Source organism: Toxotes jaculatrix, chromosome 18 (assembly GCF_017976425.1).
Source record: "Toxotes jaculatrix isolate fToxJac2 chromosome 18, fToxJac2.pri, whole genome shotgun sequence".
Taxonomy (NCBI): Eukaryota; Metazoa; Chordata; class Actinopteri; family Toxotidae; genus Toxotes; species Toxotes jaculatrix.
Window position 1 is genome coordinate 10,420,865 of NC_054411.1, and position 22,041 is coordinate 10,442,905.

At 45.6% G+C, this 22,041-nt stretch overlaps 1 protein-coding gene across 3 annotated transcripts; it reads left to right on the top strand.

Moving 5' to 3' along the window:
* Positions 1 to 223: 223 nt before the first annotated feature.
* Positions 224 to 20,449, top strand: pdgfab (platelet-derived growth factor alpha polypeptide b). 3 transcript variants are annotated; one of them, XR_005896383.1, is made up of 7 exons: positions 224 to 891; positions 2,176 to 2,272; positions 6,979 to 7,113; positions 8,358 to 8,548; positions 16,606 to 16,732; positions 17,336 to 17,460; positions 18,081 to 20,449. XR_005896383.1 is itself a non-coding variant. In XM_041063260.1 (6 exons), exons 1-6 carry the CDS (start codon positions 829 to 831, stop codon positions 18,092 to 18,094), a joined length of 627 nt encoding a protein of 208 aa, XP_040919194.1. In that variant the 5' UTR covers positions 224 to 828; the 3' UTR covers positions 18,095 to 20,449. The 3 variants fall into 3 exon arrangements, 1 of the variants encoding a protein (XP_040919194.1); XR_005896384.1 differs by lacking the exon at positions 6,979 to 7,113; XM_041063260.1 differs by lacking the exon at positions 17,336 to 17,460.
* The last annotated feature ends 1,592 nt before the right edge of the window (positions 20,450 to 22,041 follow it).

The following is a 22,041-nucleotide window of genomic DNA, read 5'->3' on the forward strand; positions in this document are numbered from 1 at the left end:
TGAATGGGCTCTCTGCTGAAGGACACACACACACTGGCTGAGGGTTGTGGGGTAGGGTGGGGGGTGGATGGGGACATGCTCTTGAGTCTTAAGTCATCCAACCAACCAACCAGCTCCCCTCAGCTGAATAGATGCACGATCACCGCAGCGCGAGGGGAGGCGCAACGGGCACGGAGCTGCTGGCTCTCTATATCCAGCGGCTCACAAGCGCTCAGACTTCATTCACTTCAGAGTCCTACACAGTCAAGGAGCTGTGCAGACTGCTGCAAGACAGGCTCTGGATAGCACAACACGGACAACTTTCCCCGTTGTGATTTCCTGAGAGGATCTGTTCGTTTGGATTATATTCTTTTAGGACTATTAAATACTATCATAGAAAAAAAAAAAAAAGCCGTGCGTCTTAACACTAATTCTAATACTGCCCAGAAGAAGGGGAGCTGCGTTTCTTGTTTGATATGTAAGAAAACTGGGCTGAAGTTTGAAGCCTGTTTGTTAGAGGGTGAAGGACAAGTGCAATGCGTGTCTGACTTGTCTCTTGGGATTGTCCCACTTGCGCCTGAGGAGCTATGTCGTACTGCCGCACAGAGCTTGTTCAAGAGGACGCAGTCCAATGTGAATAACAAGAGTCAACTTCCAGCCTCTTCAGCTTTTCACACTTACAAGCAAGTGCAGCACGGAGTCTTGACTGAGCCCGTTGAGCAGCTCTGACACCCCGGTTTCTCTCCCTCGAGGGGATGGTTGTGGATCCTCTGGGGCCAGGAGCGACTCTGCGGCTCCTACAGAATAGCACATTTTTCTTGTTTGGGGTTAATTCTAAATTAAAGGGAAATGAGAGCCGCACTTTGCTACTTCCTGCTGTGGACGGCGTACCTGCTGCTGGCCACCGCTGAGGTAAAGTTACCGGGACTCCACACAGTCAGAGAGGTACGGGGCCGGGCAGACTGTGTCCCCCTGGTCCCCGTGTCATAGACAGTGGTGCGGGTTTTTATTCCTGTGAGGGTGCAAAGATCCCACAGAGCGCGCACTGATCCAACAGCCACACTCTGCACTACAACTTGATGCCCAGAGAAAGGAAAATACAGAGCAACAGCTCTAAGTTTTGATTTAAAGCCTATAATTAGGTTAGAAGATAAGAGAGCTCATAGCCTACATAATTTGAAGCAATTTTTCATTTTAATCAACCTATAACTTATCCAAACTGTTTTTTTTTCTCAGAAAACAAACAGGGCAGTTTAGATTTAGAGGCTATTTTAAGAACAGTGTGAATATATGAATTCATTTTTCGAGAATGAACAAACAGCGCATCAGCTCCAGTTACCATGAGGGGCAGTGGCTGCGCGCTTTTGAGAACCAACATCGCGTCCGCACTACGACGCATATCGCGGTTATTTTTGGCTTTTGTGCCAAATCTGTTTGTAGCCTGAGCCAACTGGGCAAACGTTTTGGTTGGACTAAGCGCGTTCATGGGAACCGCTCCGGGGGATATAAATAGCCACAGTTCCTATAACGCTGCACGGTTTGCTCAACTTGAGGTGCTTGGAGCACCGCAACAAGTGCAGTGTGGCGAGCTGAGGTTCACACTGGCACAGGTCGTTCAGAGTCGTAGTAGAGTTCCAAATTTCCTTAAGAAAACAGACGATTTCATGTTGTTTCAAGTATATGCAGAGAAAGAAAATTAGTAAACCAATTATTCAAGACGTTTTGGGCTGCTTGGGATATATTCATTAATTCGGCATCCAATTAATCCTAAAATCAGAATGTATATTTTTCAAAATTAGAATTTGTATGTTTTTTTTTTTTTACAGTTAATGTGCGATGTTCCGGGTAACATAGGCAATGGAAATCATGTTTGAGTGCTTACTAGAATGATGTGTGCCGAACTAACCAGACTATCCTAATTTATAAAAGTTATTATTCTAAATGCATGCAATTGCTCTTTTATAAAGCATAATTAAATTGCTTAATTACTCAACGGGGTTCGGCGCCACCTTTTTCGTATAAAGCGATTGTTGCACGTAGTTGCAAAACTGTCCCCGCACTGATCTTCCTAGTGGTTGTTTAAACTCAGCAAAGCTATTTATACAGACAAACAATTACACAAACGTTTTGCCACTGACCCGACACATTTGTAACTTTCCTCTGTTGTTTGATTTCTTTGCCCCCCGCCTCCTGAAGGAAGTGGAGTTTCCCCAGGAGCTGATAGACAGACTGTCCCACAGCGAAATCCACAGCATCAGCGACCTCCAGCGGTTACTGGAGATTGACTCCGTAGGTAAATTCTGCCTCTTGATACTTTCATCAACAGACCTGATTTGTAATTTTTTTTTTTAATCCTGTTGCCGTAGATGTTGTGCTGTTGTTGATGTAACTACATGCAGCAAAGGGTTGGGATTAAAAACAAGCCGCACCATGAGTATTATATCAGCAGTGTGCCTTTATTAGCAGCAAAACTATGCTCACCCTCAAAGATAGCCCTCCAGGCAGCCACCTGAACATTACATGGCTTGGGGACTCTCCACATATTTTCGCCTTAGGAAGGCAACACGTGATTGCTTAAGGATCAAGTCAAATAACTATTACTATTATTATTATTATAAATTCACTCAAAGGTCATGCCTAAAATAATCATGACCGGGAAGCCTGTGGCCCTTGTGGGCCTCTTAAACTGCAACATGTTCAGTGCCTTTGCTGCGTGTATAGGTGAATACTGTGTTATCATTAGTCACAGAAACAACTGTCATTATTCATGGATCCATGTCAGATTGAGAAGCTGATGTCTGATTAAATGTGACATTTGATTAAACAAGATGATGTACTCTGGCATTCCTGTAAGTTTAGTGGATCGTTGGGATACCCGTTGTTTTGGTGCATTCAGCTAATCATATTCAGCAAGGATTCAGTGACACTATGGCTCCTGAAATCAATCTCAAAAAGACATGCCCGTGACTACAGCACTGCACAGGAAATTGCTGAGGGATCTGTGAACCCAGGGGAGCTGCCAAGCGCAGTCTTGGTGTGCATGATAAAGTAGTAACCCTGATGGGTGCCTTTACTGTAAGCATGTGACAAAGGTGGACTTTCACTTGCAGGCATTTATTTGTGCATATTCTCTCAGCTGCTGCAATAAGCTGGCTTTATAGCAGCCCCGACTGCCACACATGTCGGGCTGTAAACAGAGAGAACGGCTTGCAGGTCAGGCAGGTTTCTTGGAGGTGCTGCTTCTTCTGTGGTGTGGGACCCGTCTGTGTCACACTGTCTTAGATTAAGTTACAGGGGTGTACTGGAAGAAGCTGTTTGCCTTCACATGAGCCTCTATTTACACAGGCTCTGGCCATATATCAAATGCAGGGCTCCCCCCTAAAGGTTTGTTGATGGAAATAGGTAATTACTAAATTTGCTTTAACGGCCCCAGCTGACGTAAGGTACCTCACTGGTCATAGCTCATTAGTAACCTCAAAACTTATATTCAGCAAAGCAACATTAGGACTTCTACTTTCACTCAAGGATTCTTCTGTATAACCACATGATTGCTTTTCTGACAGACATATCAATTAGAACTAATGGCCCCACAACATAAGTGTGTTTGATTTATTAATTCACAATCAAACCAACCTGCACTCCACATCAGTGATCACCCCACTTCATGCTGAGCCCAGAATAGATCCCTGGAGTGCCTCTAGCATGAGAAGAGCTGTTTATAATTGAATTAACATGTCTTTCTTCAAACAGAGGAATGTTTTGCAGGGTAACAGTAGTAGGCTGATTATTATTACGAGGACATAAATCTGTCTGAGGGCCAGCTTGGCGGCCCTGGCCAGCCCATTAAAAGACCTTTGACGCCAGCCAGAGGGGTATTTTCAGAGCTTTTGTTGCAAACAACCAGGACAGTAAAGCTACCAGTATAGGCTGAACTGTACACGATATAGCATGTCAACCAGGGAGGGAGAAAGGAAAAGATAAGATGTATTTGTTTATATCTGTAAGGTTATGCAACAGATTGGCACCTGGAAGATATAAAAAGGACTGGTGTTGTCAAATATTTTGTTTTAGTATTTTATTGATTGAGACAGATTGTTTTTTTCACTTGCATAACACTCTTCCTGTGACACTGGAAGGATGACTTTATAATTCAGCCTGTAAGGACGGATGTGTCAGGACACTGGGAAGGCCTGTAGGGCTTATCTAGCGGCTGAGTGAGTCATTTAGTGCTGCTTTGTTCAGTGCAGTCTTGGCATTTGTTTTTCTGTCTATGTGCACACGTCTTGTGAGGATGGTGTCTTCAGGTCTGACTGACAGATGAGATGACCCCGCTGAAGTCTGCAGATGGTTGTCTGGCCCCTGAGGTGCTCCTCTCCTCGCTTTTCCTCTTCTCTATCCCTGTCTCCCTCCTTAGGCGGCCCCCCGGCCTGCCTGCCTGCTCTTATCTCTGTCAGCGAAAGACTTTGACAGAAAAGGGAACCTGACTCTTGGCATGGGGCAGAGGTGGAGGAGGGAACTGGAGGATTCTGGAAGTTGTATTCCTGCTACGCTTCGCAAAGAAAGACTGCAAGTTGTTGTGCAATCTGCTTTGTTTCTGACAAGCTGGCAGTGTGTTTGCCTTCTGTACAGTTGGCAGCGGTGCCTATGTACCTGCAGTGTCTTAAAAACAAAGTTACTGTGCTTCCAACCTGCCTTCACACCCACAGGGAGGACCGTATAACCTAATCCAACAATACTTTGTCAACTCAGCTGTTAAACTGTTGATAATCAAGAAACAAGGAGGAGAAACAGATTACGAGGAGAATTATGGTGGCACTTCTTACAACAAGTCAAGAACATGTTGGCTACCTCCCTCTACTACAGGTAGAGGGAGAAAGAAAGAGTGGAGGAGGCGTAAAGGGAGGGAGTCAAGGCCCTCAGCTAATGGAGGGAGTAATTTGCGAGTCATGAAAGCCTGATTCATGACCAGAGACTGTCTCCTGTCCTCTTTTCTCTTGTCTCAGTTTGACAACGCTCCGGGCATGTTGTTACTTCTTAGTCACCTGGAACCAACAGAGGAGCAAACCCCTCACTCTACTTTTCCTGTCTCCACCTTTCTATTTAACACCCTTTCTTATTCTGTCTCTCTTTATATCTCTTGTCTTCCCTCATTTTCTTCCTGTATCTTCTTGCCTGACCACCCTGATAACCTTCTTTCTATGTTTTCATTGTTCCCCCTTTTAGTGTAAAGAAAAAAAACCAACAGAAAGGCCCTTTTATTGTGTTGAAAAAGGGACTCTGTAGTCTATAAAAGGACTCCTTTATGTCCTGCCTCCTTTTCTCCCCCGTCAGCTCTGACACAAACTGTGTTTGGGTGACCAGCGGTTCCCTCGCTCCTGTCCTCTTCTTACAGGAGGGGATGAAGAGAGGGATACGTGTGGTAGAGTTTGAGAAAGCACAGTGGGTGTTCTGTCAGTGACCTGCGGTGTTAAAAGGTTGTCAGGTAGGAAAATCAACAAGCTGACACAATGAGTCCATCTGACAGTGCAGACAGTTTAGGTGTGTGTCATGAACTGAAGAGTGTGTGTGACATATGTACAGTTTGTCCTTGTGCGTCTCCGTATGTGGGTATACTGGCCTCACACACTTATAGCTCAGCCCTTTCCTTAACTCCTCAACACTTCCTCTCTGTGGACCCTTTGGTTCTGGGTCAATGGCTGCCTGACTGACTGAGTGCACGAAAGGCTAGAGGGAAATTTCCTTAACTCTCACTGAAGGGATGACATTGGGGTTGAAACCTGACAGACCTGAAAAAGGAAGACATCCAAAAGCAAATATACAACAAATCCCAGAGGTGGACGAGGTATGGATAGAGAAAATCCCTTCGGATGACTCTGGTCAGAGCACAAAGTAGCTGGATGAGTGGAATGTGTTTGCCTATGGCTGAGCTTTGTTGTGCTGGTGTACATTGGGTTTTAGCATGTTAAGGAGGATAATGAGAGGAGTTTGTGTAGTTGTGAGTGTGTGTTTATGTTAATTGTACAGGTGTAGGACTGTGTTGTCCAGGTGGGTGGGTATGATGTACCTACAGACAGAAAGACCCACCCACTTAGCAAATACTCAGACTCCGCTCTTCGGGAAAGGGCAGCGAACAAGCTTTATCGTTTTACTGCTGCTCTGGCACTCTTCTGTAATCCTCCTCATATTCTGGGTGGGGACCAAAACAAGCAGGCTTTATCAGATGACCGTGACTGTGAACAAGCTGAGCTGGCTATATTAGACTGGCGTTAGAGAGCTTTAAGAATCTAGCATTGCAGCAGAGCAAAACATGTACTTTTCCAAGCCACTGAATGATTGAAAAAGCAAACATTTTCAGGTAAATGAGAGACACGAAACCACTAATTAGGCGCAGGGATAATGGCGGCTGAGTACCACCTGTCAAATGACCACTTTAGTTCTGTGTGTGTCTGTGAAAGCTGGTTGTTTTTGAAGGCACATGCTGACTCACCTGCGTCCAGATACTTTATTCCTGCTGGGAAAGTTCAGCCAAATGAGTGAGTGAGGCTGACACACAAAGCTTGCAATTACACAGAGGTCTGTGTAAAACGGTGCCTCCTGCCTGTACCCTGTGTACTCTGGACTTTTTTACCTCAATTTGTGACATCATCAGCAGTCGCCTGCCCGCCTGCCAAGATGTTGAAGGGAACCCTAAGCCCTTCAGGGAATCAAAGCATGTGTTACATACAGCACAAGAAGCCAGTAGGAAGTTACCATCTCATTATGGTCGTGTGACTAACCGACTCATTGTTTGTTGTGGAAGGGGTATATAAAACATCAATAGCGAATCACATGCGGCCTTTTGGGGTGGCTAGCCAGCCACCGCAGACATTCAGCACTGTGAAAGTTGCAGCAGCGGTTACTGACTTACAGGTGGTTAACTGGTCAACTAAGCTTTTTGTATTTGAGTTTACTTCTTCTCTGTGTGACGTCATTAATATGGCTGCCTTCTATTTTGACGAGGTACGGGAAACGATGTTATCGAGGAGCCCAAGCACCACAAACACCACAACCACCATAAGAACTACTCCCGTCATCATGGTCACTACAGTGACCTAAAGAGCTCCCAGCTCCACAGCCGACGCAAGAGGAGTATCGGTAAGACTGAATGAACACTACATGCTTCACTGTGCAGCTCGGAGGCTGCGTCATGATTACATTTGGCACTATATACATCACAACTTGGCACAACATATTATGGTGTCATGATGCCCTAAAAATAACCTCTCTTAAATATCACCCCTGACACATGAGTTCCCAGGAGATGAAACCGATCACTTTACACTAATTTCAAACAAAGCTAATAGTTAGTGGCTTTTATACGGCCTTTTTGTGGATAAAAGGAACCCTAATGAAGACATCTACCTAGTATTTATGGCAATCAAGGAATCATGAGAAACGAGTCTGGTGTGTGAGGTTGAAGAGGACGTCTGACATGAAGCCTTTTAATTGGCCAGAGGCTTGGAGATCTAAGACACACGCGTCAGGGGAGAAATATATCCTTGAGCGTGGAAATTCCAGGCATTCAGGGTTCAAGTTGCAGCTCGCCTAGGCGCTCAGTCAGATTTCTTCATAAAACGCCACGCGGTACGATATCTGATCGAGGCGTGGAGAATACCATGTTGTGTGCGATCTGTGTGTTAAGACTGGCTGCGTGTTCTTCACATCTCTCTCAGCAGGGCATTTAATGCAATGCTGGATAAAGTGGCTGGTCGTATTTCGTGTATGTGTGCCATATCATAAGTGAATGATACAGTTTACCATTTCGGAGGATGTCCACAAAAACCCTCCCGTTCTGTACATGATGCATATATCATCTTAATGACATAATGGTATCTTGCTGTACACTGTCACAGATTTAGGTTTGAGTGCCTGTTGGAGCATTAAATCTGAAATGAATGCTTACTGCCTTACTCTTTTCACTATGGCCAACAGGGTCAAAGGCCATTATTAGATATCCCATCGGCGGACATAAAGGTTTTCTGGCCTAGTCACGCTGCATTAACCCCAGTGAGGGCTCTGAACAAAGGAGCAGTCTCTTTCTGTCTCACCGACTTGATCCCAAAGCTCCTTAGCTGATATGAGATCAGCTTTTTGGATAGCATGTCTTCTTAACGGCCTTAAAGCAGGTTGGGTGTGATCTGAGGTAAGATGAACGACTCCCACATCAAGTGAGTCATCATATAATGAGCAGTGAAGGAATGCAAGAAGCAGCTGGGAGTGAAAAGGACGGATTACAACAATACATCAGCATGTGCTTGCATTTGGAAAATGTGTCACTGAACGCTCATGCAAAACAAACGTATTAACTCGACTCCTTCCTCTCCTTGTCTCTCCACCAGTGGAGGAGGCGGTCCCGGCGGTGTGTAAGACACGGACGGTGATCTACGAGATCCCCAGGAGCCAGGTGGATCCCACATCTGCCAACTTCCTGATATGGCCTCCCTGTGTGGAGGTGAAGCGCTGCACAGGCTGCTGCAACACCAGCAACATGCGCTGTCACCCTTCCCGCAAGCATCACCGCACCGTTAAGGTAAGACACACACAGTAAAAACTGTCTGTAAGCCAGTCGGCCTGCTAAAAAGCATGCTTACATATACACGCAGTCATCCGAAATCATTACTGCAACACACTATATATCATGGTCACCCTACTCCAGAAACACACCCACTTCCACACACATATCACCACTTTCCCTCTCCCCAGGTAAGTAAATCACGCGGGAGGCGAGGTTGAACTGCTTTACAGCTCCTCTTCATTTCATTCTACCCCTCTCCTCTGAGCCTCCTTGGACAGTACTCAAATAGTAACCAACTAACCTCCACCACCCAGCCCCCTCTCTCTTTCCATTTCAGCTGATCACCACCCTCTCCCCTCATCACTCTATCCCATGTTTTGGCGAGAGCCCAGCGTGGCTGTGCCAGGACAGCGGGAGGGAGGAAGAAAAGGAGAGAGAGAGGAGGGGGAGAAAGGGTTGTTGGTACCTTCAGCCAGGATATCTGTTGAAGGCTTGACCAGAGAGGGATGCCAGATATAAGACAGAGAGAGAGAGAGAGAGAAATAGTCTCCTGTATCTTGAGAATGTCTGAGTGTCACTGGTTACTGCGTAGCCATTCCTCCGCTCTCTGTTTGTTTGGCCCTTTCTCTTTTCTGGAAGCAGGGAGCCCGAAGGAGAGGAGGTGACAGCGATGGAAGGGGGTTGCACTGTTCTCAGAAGCTCTTTGGCATCGGCAGCTTGAAAACATGTCCTTCTGTTCAGGATCAGAGGAGACACTGTGGCTGGAGCTGAGTCATATTTCTGCTGTATTTACACTACAGCCTGTTAGCTGGTGCACAGCTCTGTTTGGAGGTATGGGAGTTATGTGCTCTGTTCTGTAAGAGTGAGAGACAACCGGGGGATAAACAGGATGGCCTGGAACACTCCGACTGTGTTTGTGTTTCTCTTTGAGTCTATGTATGCACTCTATTGTCTCTGATCTTTAATCATTGTGATCCTGCCTGGCCATGGGCACTGGGACATTTCTTTCTCTCCTGCTCCTCATGCAGGGCTTTAAAGATGCCGCCTCGATAGACCAGCAGAGTAATAAAACAAATACCAACCCCGCCCGCTGCTGCCTCCTTCCCCTTGGCACACTGGCACAGGTCAGGGAGAGACAGCGTGGATAGGAGGACATTGTTTCTGACCTCTTCTTTTAGTCAAAAAGTATAGCCAGTAAGACTGCAATGACAAGACGGCCATTGTGGGGCACAGGGCACTGCATCCAGTGCACAGGGTTTATGGTCAGAAATGCTGACTCATAGTGCGGCAAGAGAGTCGAGCTCTGATATACAGCACAACCCTGTGTGTCTGTCAGTCTGCATGCAGACTTGTCTGCCAGACGTTCGGTGTCTGTCATCCTCAATAGAAGCTCTGTCTGTGATCACAGTGACTAGGATGGATAGCGGAGAGTCACTGACGATAGTGGACAAGACTCTCTAAGGCTTGGCTCAGCTATTCCTGGAATGCCGTGATCCATGCGACTTTGTCCACGTCCCCCTCATGACACTGAGGACAAAATGAGCACACAGACTGGAGAGGGACCTTCAGGCGAGGTGGGCAGGGTTTCACGAGGGCCGTTTTTCCATGTGGTTCCAGCCGCGGATGAAGGGGGCTGAGAGGCGTTGTATCCCTGAAAAGGTCATCCGTCAGGGCTCGCTCCGGTCAGGAGACATTCACCACATTGTGTGTGAGAAACATTGTCTCATGCCAAGTTTTTTTTTTCTGTCTCTCCTTTCAGCAGTTAGTCTGAATAGGGGTTCAGTTTGTGCTTCTCCCTCCATTTATTAGAAAGCTAAAAATGTTGCCTGTCTACCCTGGGCTTGACTTGTTTTCCTTCTGCTGGCCAAGGATGGGAAAAGAACACATTCGCTGTGTTTCTTTCCGTCTCATGCCACTATGCATTTGTCCAAATGCACCTTTATTTATTTATTCCCCCTCTTCTGTTTCTCTCCCTTTTTCATGCTATGGACCCAAAAAAAGAGAACGGGTCTGTGCAGGCCCTGTACTGTACAAGCCTGTCCTGTTCAGTGGCAAGGGTAATAAAAAAAAAGCCAACTTTAAATAGGACTAGCCTGAGGGGGGAGAAGAGGCAGATCTTAAAGTCACTCTTTCTTTTTCTTGTTCTTCCTTTCCTTTACTCTCATGTTTTTGCATTTTTCTTGAGCTTCCTTTGCACTTTGAAACTTTGCTGAAACTTCCTTTTTGTGCAAGTAGGTTGCATGAAATAAGTGTTTTTGTGTTGTCTGCATGCCTTGGCATGGGAAGGACACAGTAAATGAGAATGGTGTAAAGATATGCATCTTGCGAGCCATTTAGAGATGGTTCCTTCTTCATAAAGGAGATTAAGTGAGAGAGGCAGAGATGGAAAGAGAAACAGAAAGAGTAACAGAAAGGTTTGGGAAGCAGATGGAGAGAGGCAAACTGAATTCTTAATGAGCAAATGTTTTTATGTATTCAGACTATCATCCCAGCATTCCTTTGACTCCTCCTTCACCCCCACCTCCTTTTGCACTTTCAATGACACCATATTCACTCCCCCTGTCTCAGCATCTTGGCTCTCCCTTTTCTTTTCCATGTAAGTGATTCCTTCACTTTTATTCTTCTCATTTCTCTCATTCTTTAATGCTTGCAGAACGTTTTGCCCATTTTTCAGTGTTACTGCGACATAGTGTTGTTAGAGGTCTAGAGAATTGATAGTGTGTCGCTGGCATTTAGATGGCATGAGGCAAATTCTCTCTTTGTCTTCCAAGCCTTCTCTCAAGTCTTATTCTGTCTTTTTCACATCTTTCTCATCATCTCTCCTGTATTCCCTCACCTCTTCTTCCATCTATATCTTTCTTTCTTTCTTTCTGCTGACAGCTGCAACTGCATCCAGTATGTCCGACGATGCTTTTCTTTGCGCTTTTCAGTCTAAGACTTGCTGGATGAACCTGTGCACAGGACAGAGAGAGAATTAGATAGAGATCTCGATGTGCACTTTTGCATTCCTTTGCACATAAGTCTTTGTGTCAGGGTATGTCTGTGTGTGTGTGAATCTAAATGCCTCTCTGCTTGTTCTTCCAATGGGGCTGAGTAAACAGGCCATGACATGGGCAAAGAATGGAGCTGTCACTCATCCTCTCACTCATTAACTCTTAAGGTTTCTGCAGTACATTTGGTCTGTAAGCTCATTATATTCCCCTTCCTCATTCACATATAAGACACTGTACACACAGTACATTAAAAATAGCAAAATTACTGTAATTTCTGCTGTATGGTATTTTTATAATTTTCTTACTAGTTGTAAAATTCTGCATTTTTTTATTTATTTGGGTCATATTCTAATCAGTAAGACATCATTTGCAGATAATACAGTTCACTTTCTCTCATTTGGTTTGGTTTAGTAGCTGGAAACTTTTGAACGCCCTTGAAGAATAAGTGTTTCGCAGAGGTCGGAGAGGGTCGTCAGTACACATCTGTGTAAACCCAAGAAGGAGATCGTTTGTGTGTGTGTTCGTGAGAGAGAGTGTGCGCTCCATGCTATGCTGCACAAACTCCCCCACCGCAGCGCAGGGACAAGGCCATTTGTGTGAAGCAGCAGCAAGAGGAAGACGGGCAGCAGAGTAATGAAGTGTTGATGGCTGCTGGATCAAAGTGGAGGTTGACAGCGGCCAGGCGGATATAGCCACAGTGCTGAGTGTGGGGGTCCACACATCTCCCTGCACTGCCCCTGGCCCTGACCCCTACACACAAACACACAGACACACATGCACACATAGTGACAGTTACCTCAGCGACAGTGGGTCAGATCCGGGTGCGGGGGGGAAGCAGTAGCTGTATCCTTGCGGTTGTGTGGGACCCTGACTAACGGGGTGTTTCATAAATAAAAGACAGTGTGACGGTGATACAGTGTGCATGATTTATGATCGTCTGAGGGGTCCTGTGGATTACGTGAGGAGGTGGGGGCCAGAGTGGGAGGGTGGGGGGGTTAGATGGGAATGAGGGGGCCTCCCCGTTTGAAGTCCCTTGCAGCTGTGAATTATTTTCCCTTTGATTCACTCAGCTCTTCTACTATATGAAGAAGGGTGAGGGAGTTTGTGTGTGTGTATAAATGTGTGTGTGGTGTGCACGGCGGGGGTTGTGGGGCGGGTCAGAGACCATGGGAGCTTCCCGACCAAGCCAGAAGCCGGAGAGTTTGGCTACTGCTGCACCAGCTGGAATGCATCAGCTCGAGCCGGAAAAGTAGCAGCCGTATTTTAATCATATTTTACTTCATTTCTGTATTTTCCTTCACTCCTCCTCTCCTGTCCTCCCTTTCTCTCTTCCCCCACTGACTTCAGTGGTCAGCCTTGGTCAGTCTTCAATCTTGGAGTCTGATTGTCTGTTATGTGAAATAGTTGTTCACTCCCTCCTGACTTTTTCTGTCTCTCTCCTGCAATAGAGCCATCTCCCACTCTCTAATTTTACCCCTCTGTCAGTCTCTGCCTGTCTTTTTTGCTCTCTCATTAAAATCTTCCAAGTGCACAGTAATGTCTTTCTCATCTGCAGTTCTGTTGTTCTGTGAAGTCACGGGAAGGAGGGAAGAAATAAATGGAGAGATTACACATCTTGGGAGTCTTTGATATTTGATATTGCGTAATGGTTCTTTCGTTCTCTGAGGGTTAGGGAAGCACAGCATACGATGTGGTCAGGAGCAGATAGATGTTCCCATCTGGTGATACATTAATGTGTGTGTGTGTGTGAGAGAGAGAGAGAGAGAGAGAGAGAAATGGGGAGAGTGTGTTGTGCCATGAAGTGCCTTTTTGGCATTGCGATCCAGTCAGCAACATGACAAATGCTCTCCTCGCTTGCTCTCTTCTCCACACACCGCCTGTGATAACCCCTTCCACACATCGCCCCGAGTGTGTGTTTGTGTGCTGTGGGAGGGTTGAAGCAGAGGGCAGCAGCAGGTTGGCTGGGCTGTCTGTGTCTGATGTTCAGTCTGCATCTTCTGTGGTTTTGCTGTATTCCTCTGCAGATCATCTTGCCTGTCTTCTGGGTGTCTTTTTTTTCTCTTTCTTTGATTTCAGAAGACAGACAGAGATACAGAAAGCCTCTTTACGTTCCTCCTCCCCAGAACTTTCCTCCACTTGATCCCAGTTGTAGCATCTCAACAAGAGCTGTTCTTTTTTTCTAGGAAACCAGCTCTGAGTGTCTCCCGCCCCACCCTGCCACCCTCAACCTCTCCATTCTCCAAACACCCACATAGATTTTTATTTATTTTTTTTGAATTCTGTCACTGTTCCAGTTCACAATGGCCCCGTGGTGCACATCCACATCCCCGCTGTGTTTTCCTTGGAAGGCCGCAGTAAAACTTTCCCCTCCATCATGCTCTCATCAGTGCTTCGTGCGCAGGGAATTCCCAATTAACCCAAACGGGACAATCGGCTTCACACAGAGGGCTGTAGAGGCACTGAGGACAGACCGGGGGAGGAGGGGTGCACTTCCCAGAGTCCCCTGCCTCACCCCCAACCCTCTGGCTCGGATATCATTCCACAGCCACTCGGGGGACTTTTTCTCAGGGCCCCAGCTTTCTAGGGAGTTTAGACCGGTTTGATTTATACAAAGAGAGTGTGGGGCCCCTCGTCGTAGCATGGGGGTCTCTTCTGATGTATGTTTTATGTGGGAAGTCATTGACTCTGGATAGGAAGCTGGTGTTCTTTGTACAGAAGTGAAGAAGTGGCTAAAAATGGAGGAAAGGGAAATTTAATATAGATGTTAAGTAGAAAAATAGTAGGAGTGAAGACCGCCATTCTTGTAATGGTTTCCCATAACACAAGTAACAGGAAACACGACAGAAAGAGAGAGTGTTGACAAAGTGGGCAGAGCAGAGGCTGTTATATAGCACAGTCATACACATTCACAGACAAATATGAAAGTGTGAGTGCTGTTGTGTGTATAGTAACTTCTAGAGGGAGTGTTTTTAACCCTGCTGTGTAAGGGGCAAGGAGACAAGCCTACTGCTGGGCCTCTCATCAAGGGGGCCCATCGCTTTATCCTTCTGTCAATAGCTGTTTGTTTGGCCAGAAGAGTTTGGGTTTGCGTGTGTGTGTTAGTCAGTAGGATCAGGCTCAGTTGTAAGTGACATGGCTGACTCTTTTGACTTCCCGCTGGCTACTCCTGAACCCCCCACAGCTCAGAGATTCCCGTAACCCACAGCAGCAGAGCCGTCCACAGGGACAGCTGCATCTTTCATGTCTCTTCTCTGCTTTGCTCTCACTCCTCCCTTGTTTTTCAGTCAGATAATTTGATTAAACATTAGCAGCGGTTTTCTGGGAAATTCATGTCATCCTGTGATACTGTCTGCACTCTTGGAAGATATAAATAAACCTTAACACTCTGTCTATCCTCTCAGTGTTAGTGTAGTAAATTTCCCTAGTGGGTAACCCAGAAACTAAATGTTAATAGGTAACACATGAATGTCATTTAATGCGAGTCATGATCATGGTCAGTACCTCCTCCCCCTTCCTTAAATAACCCCCTCTGTTTGCACACAGACTCACACACTCACACACACACACACACACACACACACACACACGCACACACACACACACACACACACGTTCCCTAATGAGAGTGATGGTCCACTTTCCTGCTCTTATTTCTTCCTTGCTCTGGCCCTTTCGCTCACTTTTTCTCTCTGTCAGGACCCAATAGCAGCAAACACACCACCGCTAACCCAGACACCATTGTCCACTGTTTGCTCACTGCATACTTCCTCTGCTTGCTTACCCTCTATTCACTCCCTCTCTTCTTGCTCTTTCTCTTCTCTCCATGGAAAGAAACTGTTTCAAAGGAGCAGCTTTGTATGTCATGGTATGTTGGTATGTTCATTTGTCTGTATGACTGATTCAACGCCGAGAGTCAGCCTTGGCACTATGCCATCACAGGATAGAGGAACAAAGCCTCTAATCAGTTTTGGCACTCTGTCTGTGCATGTGTGAGCCTCATGCTGACTGCAAAACCTTGATGTTCGTAACACCAGAGAGCGTTGGGAGATTGTCAGCCAATATCCTTTCTAGCGCAGTGACCAGGAAGATAGGTGAAGCAGGGGATATTGTTTCCATGTGGCCCCCAGGCCCTCAGTGGTGGACGGGGAGGTTACCTGCCCTTGGCACTCAGATCAGAGAGGGAAAAGCATGTGGCCACCTCCCCTGAATTAAACAACAAGATCATCATAACCTCCATGCAACCTTCTCTGTTCAGCTTTCATCTAAGCTTTAATCAACATAGCCTATTCATAACCCTCCGAGGATTGGTCTTTTTCATTACTAAGAGTTGGGTGGGAAGTGGAGGTCAGCCCTGTTGTGTTAAACTGAGAGGGTGTTAGCTGGACTGAAGGATAGGAATTCCTGCATTGCTTTTGTTTGTTAGATTGGAAGGGCTGCTTTCTGGGGTTCTGCTGCTTAGATTAGTCCATGTAGACTGTATTTCTTGCTTGCACATGTTAAGCAACACTTTCCCTAATCCATGGAGAAATATTAATGTGGTTTAAAACCAGCCTACATGTCAGGACAAGGAGAGGGAGTTTAGGTTTGTGTCTGTCTGGATGTGGATGCTCCAGGCCTGGAGTGGGGAAGTGGGAGGGGGGGGGGGTGAGGGGGGATCTCCCAGCCTCTCATCTCCCGCCAGGGTAAACCTTCCCTGGGTGTTAGGGTGTATACTGCTCCCCTCCTACCCTCCATCTCTCCTCTCCCATTGTTTGAGTTCGCTTGGACAGGGTCATACACTCCATTCAGTATTTACACACCTGATCAACAGCTCATAGAGCACACAGCGAGCGGAACCTAATGCATCAACCTCTGAGGAATGCTGCCGTCACACTTCAAACACAGCAAGGCAAAGCGACGGCTGGCGTTCTTTTTTATGAATCGGTTTATGAAAGAGTCATCAGTCACAGTGCTACGCCTCTTGATGCTAGTGGATAGGCAAAGAGTGTGTGCATTCATTGATGACACACTCTCGGTGAAGAGTAATGGTGGTGCTGGGGCTGGCTGCGTAGCTAACCTTTTCTCTCTTCCTCTCTTCAGGTGGCCAAGGTGGAGTATGTGAGGAGGAGACCCAAACTGAAAGAGGTCTTTGTACGGTTAGAAGACCACCTGGAGTGTGTGTGCACGTCACAACATCATGCGGTGGAGCAATCAGAACCAGAAACAGGTAACGGTGACCCTGAGATTTACTGTCAGATCATTGTAACATGATCGCAAATATTGCTGTAGCATTGCCTTTGTGCAGAAAAACCTCTCTGAGATTGACTTTGATGGCCGAGTCCCGTCCTCATCCCTACGTCATCATGCATCATCTTGCTTTCCTGCCTTCCTCATGTTTGTGTGATGGTCTCTCTCTCTCTCTGTCTCTCTGCTTTGCACTGGATGACCCTTTTCTATCATTGCTTCCAGACAGGCACACCTGTGAGGTGGCCCGCTATCGCAAAACTGTAAAGCTTGTGTGTTTGTGCCTTGTTAGACGAGGATGTGTATGTGAAAGTATATGCAAGTCTGTGTGTTAAGGGAGGGTGTCCAAAGGCTAGCTCGGCATGACAGCAGGTAAATCCACCAGCGCCTTGATCTGAAGCTTTTCTCTCCCTGGGAGCAGATAAGCGTTGTGTGCTGATAAGGCATCTGAAATATTTATTGTGTGTCATATCTTTGCACTCTCTGCTTCTGTCCCAGGGCTGTTGTGCCTGTTTCTGTATTATAAACCCTGCTTCTTGCTTTTAACCCTCCTTCCTATCCACCCTACCCGACTTTGTGTTTTCAGGCCACCGTAGGGCTAAAGGTAAAAAAAGGAAACCTAAAAAGCTAAGGCCCAGCAAGGATTTATTGGCGACATAATAAAGTTGCACTCATTACCCAAAGTCCACTGGAGAGCTGTGAAGGGAACAGGTAGGACTTTAGCACCGAGGCGTCCTCTCACGTTTTGGCATTGCACTGGCCCAATCAGGGCACAAAGAGGGCCTGCCAATCACCATTACCAATCACATCACAGCCAATCAGTGTGAGAAGAGGGAGGGCTAAGGAGTATCACGCTCTGTGCCCCAATGCTGCATGTTGATTGTGTGGCCTGCTGAGCATGCACACTGCATACATCTGCTTTGTGTCACCATGTCGTGATTGCGTGTGGTTTTCTGCACCGTATTTGTTGCGTTATACGGTAGGACAATACCCACTGTATGTCTGCCCATCTCTCTCCTTCACCTTTTCATCTTGTCATCACCAATATTTGTCCTCGGTCACCTCTGCTTGTCACTGAAGGAGGGAGAATGTTTTTGTAAAATTTTGCACCATAAAGGTCACTGTCTTTGAAATCTGGAGAAACCTGATCCAGGACATTGTGGGTCTTGTGTGTGTTGTGTCAGCTTGTTTGAAATGCATGACCAAATTGATGCAATTGGGCACAAAATGCAAAAAGTTATTTATTTATTTTTCATGATGTAACAAATGTGTGGTGTTAGGGTTAGGTAAAATTTTGATACTTATCTAAACGCTTGCCCTCTCTCCCACAGTGGACGTGAGGTGAGACCAATTCGAGCAAGGGACTTCAGTGTGGGAGGGACCTAAGTAGAGGATGTCACCAACAGGAGACCTGCTCTTTCCTCTTCCCCACCGCCGTGCAACCTTCCTTTAAAAAACACAAACATTTCTGTAAAGATGAGAGACTGAAAAATAGACAACAGACAAAATAAATAAGATGCCAAAGGTGCTTTTTTAAAAAAACAAACAAACAAAAAAACCCAGAAAACAATAACCAGTGATGACGACTTCCTCTGTGGTACGCCACCTACCCAGACAACTGAACCCTGCCGCTTATTAAGAAGAAAAGAGTAATATGCTGTGGAGCATGAGCAGGGCAGAAAGAGGCTGAAGGGAGATGATGAAAGGGATTTGTGTTGAACATTTTGACAGACTTTGTTTGAACAAGACGCACAACAGAAATGGCTATGAAACAGTTTTCGTGGGAATCTGGTGCTCAGACTCCAAAACAGCGGTGTATGACCTCCAGCTGGGCAACATAAAAGTTCCCTGTCCTGACTAAATGACTCTTGCATACACAGGAAGAAAGAAAGAGAGACACAGGAAAATAATGGAAAACGCTGGAGTTATGGAGGTGTTTTGTTTTTTTTGAAAGACTCTATAGAGCATCAAACATTTTGAGTTTTTGGATGTTTTGCTCTGAGTAAAGAGGAAATCTTCTCTGAGACCCCTGCTGGTCTGTGACTTTGCCCACCTGCTATGTACAGTTAAATCTGAAATGGATGCACCGCTACTTACAAACTATTTATACATGTGGATGTTTGCTTTCTGTCTCTTCCAGTACAAAAGAAAGAAAGAACAAAAAAGATGTTTTTATGATTTGGAGACCTTCAAGAGTCGTGTGTGGTCTGGTTCATTGTAACCATCAGTATCACAATCTCAATGTCATTTTTTTAGTCGTTACTCTTGTCATCCATGTTTCTTATTATATTACAGTATATCTGAATGATGTCAAGTCTTGTATATGGTTTGGATATATGTGTGCAAGGAGGAGATGTGAGAGTCAGTACAGGAAGATGCTTTATTTTTGTTATGAAATATATCATGCTTACTTATATCCAAGCAGGAATTATGTTTAATTCTTTTGTTGTGGTTGAATGCCTGTATTTAATCCATTGGGAAAGGTGGGAGGGAGTGGAATGGATAAGGGAAAAAAGGCTGCCAGTGCTTTTAAATGTGTGTGCATTAGTGCGTCAAGGCTGTGAAAAGGTGGGACAGACTGGCTCAAACATGGCAACTTCAGAGAGAGTGGCTATACTGTGGCTTCCTCCACTGCCATGATGAGCTCTACCAAAACCTTTATGTAACAAGTGATGTTTCACACAAACGTACAAAAAACACATTAGAGTGTGTGCATGCCAATCCCATAAACACACAAAAATGTTAGAGCAACTCTAGTGTGCAAGCATGCATGTCCAAGGTGGGATAGACAGGGTGTGTGTGTGCTCACACACGATTTCTCTGCTACATGAGGCTATTTCTCATCCATATCACTGTAACGCTGATAAGGAAGATGCCCGCCCGGTCCGCTTCACAAACACACATGTTGTGCCTGCCAAGAGCAAAGTCCACCTTAAAGAGTGAATGAGCGAGCAAAGCAAATCGACAAGTGCATGAATGGGCTCCTTGTTTAGCCAGTCTTTACTCCTGTGTTGACAGGAGAACAAATCTCTGATCGCTCCACCCTTTGAAGGGACACACACCTTATGCAGCCACATACCATCAGGACAGATGATGGGTGCTCTGAGGTGGCCTGAAACCAGCACAGTGCTGCCTTAAACCTGTGATCCTGATGGAGTCAACAATTACTTCCTTACCAGTTCCTGTAAATGTGATGAATGTGTAACCAGGCTAACATGGTGCAGAAAACAACGCTTGTCTTCCACCCTGTGTTCAAAAGAGGAAGTTTGACAGAGATTTTTTTTTACAGCAGTCAGAGGCAAAACAGTGAGTCACTGTGAGGTGAGTCAAGTGAAAGTTGAAAGAGAAAAGTTTGACTGAACCATGGGTGTATCAGCTCCTGCTGAGCTGTGAACATCAGATCTTACACACACAAACACACACACACAGTCCATCTGTGAATTAAATAACCATCAGTTAACTGGTGCTATATTTATAAGGCTGATGTTTCATCACTGTTCACATCAATGTAAGATTGTGTTCTCAGTAAACCAGGGACCACGCTTAAAGCTATTTGATGAAAGAAAATGCCATTACGCTATCACTACTCTATCACTAAGCCTTCGCTACTTTTCTTTTGGGCTTCCATTGGATAAATACAGCAGTAATCATAATTTATATATTTATGTTTTCAACAATAAATATATTTCTGCTTATGAAATTGTTCACTGGGTGTTGAGTCCCATAATTTGTTTGTGTTGTCTCTGAAGGATGGTGTTTTAAGGATTAATTTAGGAATGGAATAAAGTGTCTTACAGCACCAAAAACTGAGACAGTATAATGTGATTATGGAAAGTAAAAATGAACTAAATGAGCAATATTTAGCTGAGCAGAATAGCAGAGGAAAGGAAAAAAAAACCTGAAGTTAGAGGGACCTCTAACTCCACCTTGAGTGTACCTGCTCCCTCAATAAGAACAGAATTTCTAGTAATATTTACCTAAATAACTGCATAATATGCAAGAATGCAAAAGATGTGTAGATTATGTGAGCACAAAGGAGTGGAGTGTTGATGCTGCTGCAGGAGGCAGAGCAGAAGCTACATATGAGGGTGGTGGTGTATACAGGAAATGTGAGCTTTTTCAGGCTTGCTAGCTGAGCGGGAGCTGGGCTTTACTCCAGGATCCACCAGTAGCTAGACGGTAGGTGCTGGGGTTTTATTACTTCTCCCTGAGCGGCTCACCCTAATCCCAGGGCTAAGGGACATGAAAGTCCCTCTCCCCTGCACTTCCTGGGCATACACCCCACTTATTACCTTAGGAGGGAGCCAGATAAAGAAGGGCAAAACATGAAAGAGAGAAAGGATCAGAGAGGCAGCAGCTCTACAATCCAGTGGAGCAGGGGATAAAGCGAATAAAGTAAAGATAAAAGGAGGAGCAGAGGCTTGATTGATTTTATTGTTTTTATCTGACATGCACTGCTTCATTCATAAGGACAGAGGGAGGGCTGAGGTGAGGACAAGGAAGAGTCAGTATAGCATGTGCAGTGTATTCACCATGCAGGAACAAGAGAGCAATATATCATAGTCAGGAAAGATGGAGGGTGAGAGTACTCTGAAGAGTGAGAGTGCAAGAAGGTGTAAACGGAGGAAACAAGTATAGAAAGAATGGAGGATAGAAAAGAATAAGGATAGCTCATGGAGATAGAAAGAATACGTGGACTCAGGATGTGGGTAATCAGCACCACAGCAAGAGGGAGCAGACAGGGCAGCATTGAGTGGACAAGCCTTCATAAACAATGGCAGAGGGGGGCGAGGAGGAAGACAAGGTGTGAAGAGGACTGCTGAATGGGCTGAGTATGTGTGTGTGTGTGTGTATGTGTGTGAGTGCAAGTGTGTAAATGTGTGTGACCGTGCTTGCACGTGCTTGGAGCTGAACAATACAAAGGAGGTCTCCTGGTGTGAAACATGGATGACTGGAATTTTGGGCTCTTGCAGAGGGTAAACTGTGATTTAACTACCCACAATGCACAGGGTCAGAGTTCAGGGTTCAGGGGTCATAGCAAGATGTTGCTAGTGGTGCAAAGTGGTGGATGCATTGTAAAGCTTTAATTATGCCCTTCCATTCTCACGTTCAGTGTAAATCAGTTCTACTTTTCGAATTAAGTATTTTGGGTAAATTTTATGTTTATTGGATGTAAAACTGATGCTGCTGTTAGTTTACACCCTCAGATCCCTCAGAATCAGCCTAGACTATTTCCCTGCCAGCTTACAGATCTTGTTACCTTTGCTTCATTATTTACATCCCCTCTTTTTT

Coding starts and splice junctions, on each gene's coding strand:
- pdgfab (XM_041063260.1), top strand. CDS start 829: ATGAGAGCCGCACTTTGCTACTTCCTGCTGTGGACGGCGTACCTGCTG. Junction 2,273..6,978: donor ACTGGAGATTGACTCCGTAG/GTAAATTCTGCC, acceptor TATTTTGACGAG/GTACGGGAAACGATGTTATC. Junction 7,114..8,357: donor CCGACGCAAGAGGAGTATCG/GTAAGACTGAAT, acceptor TCTCTCCACCAG/TGGAGGAGGCGGTCCCGGCG.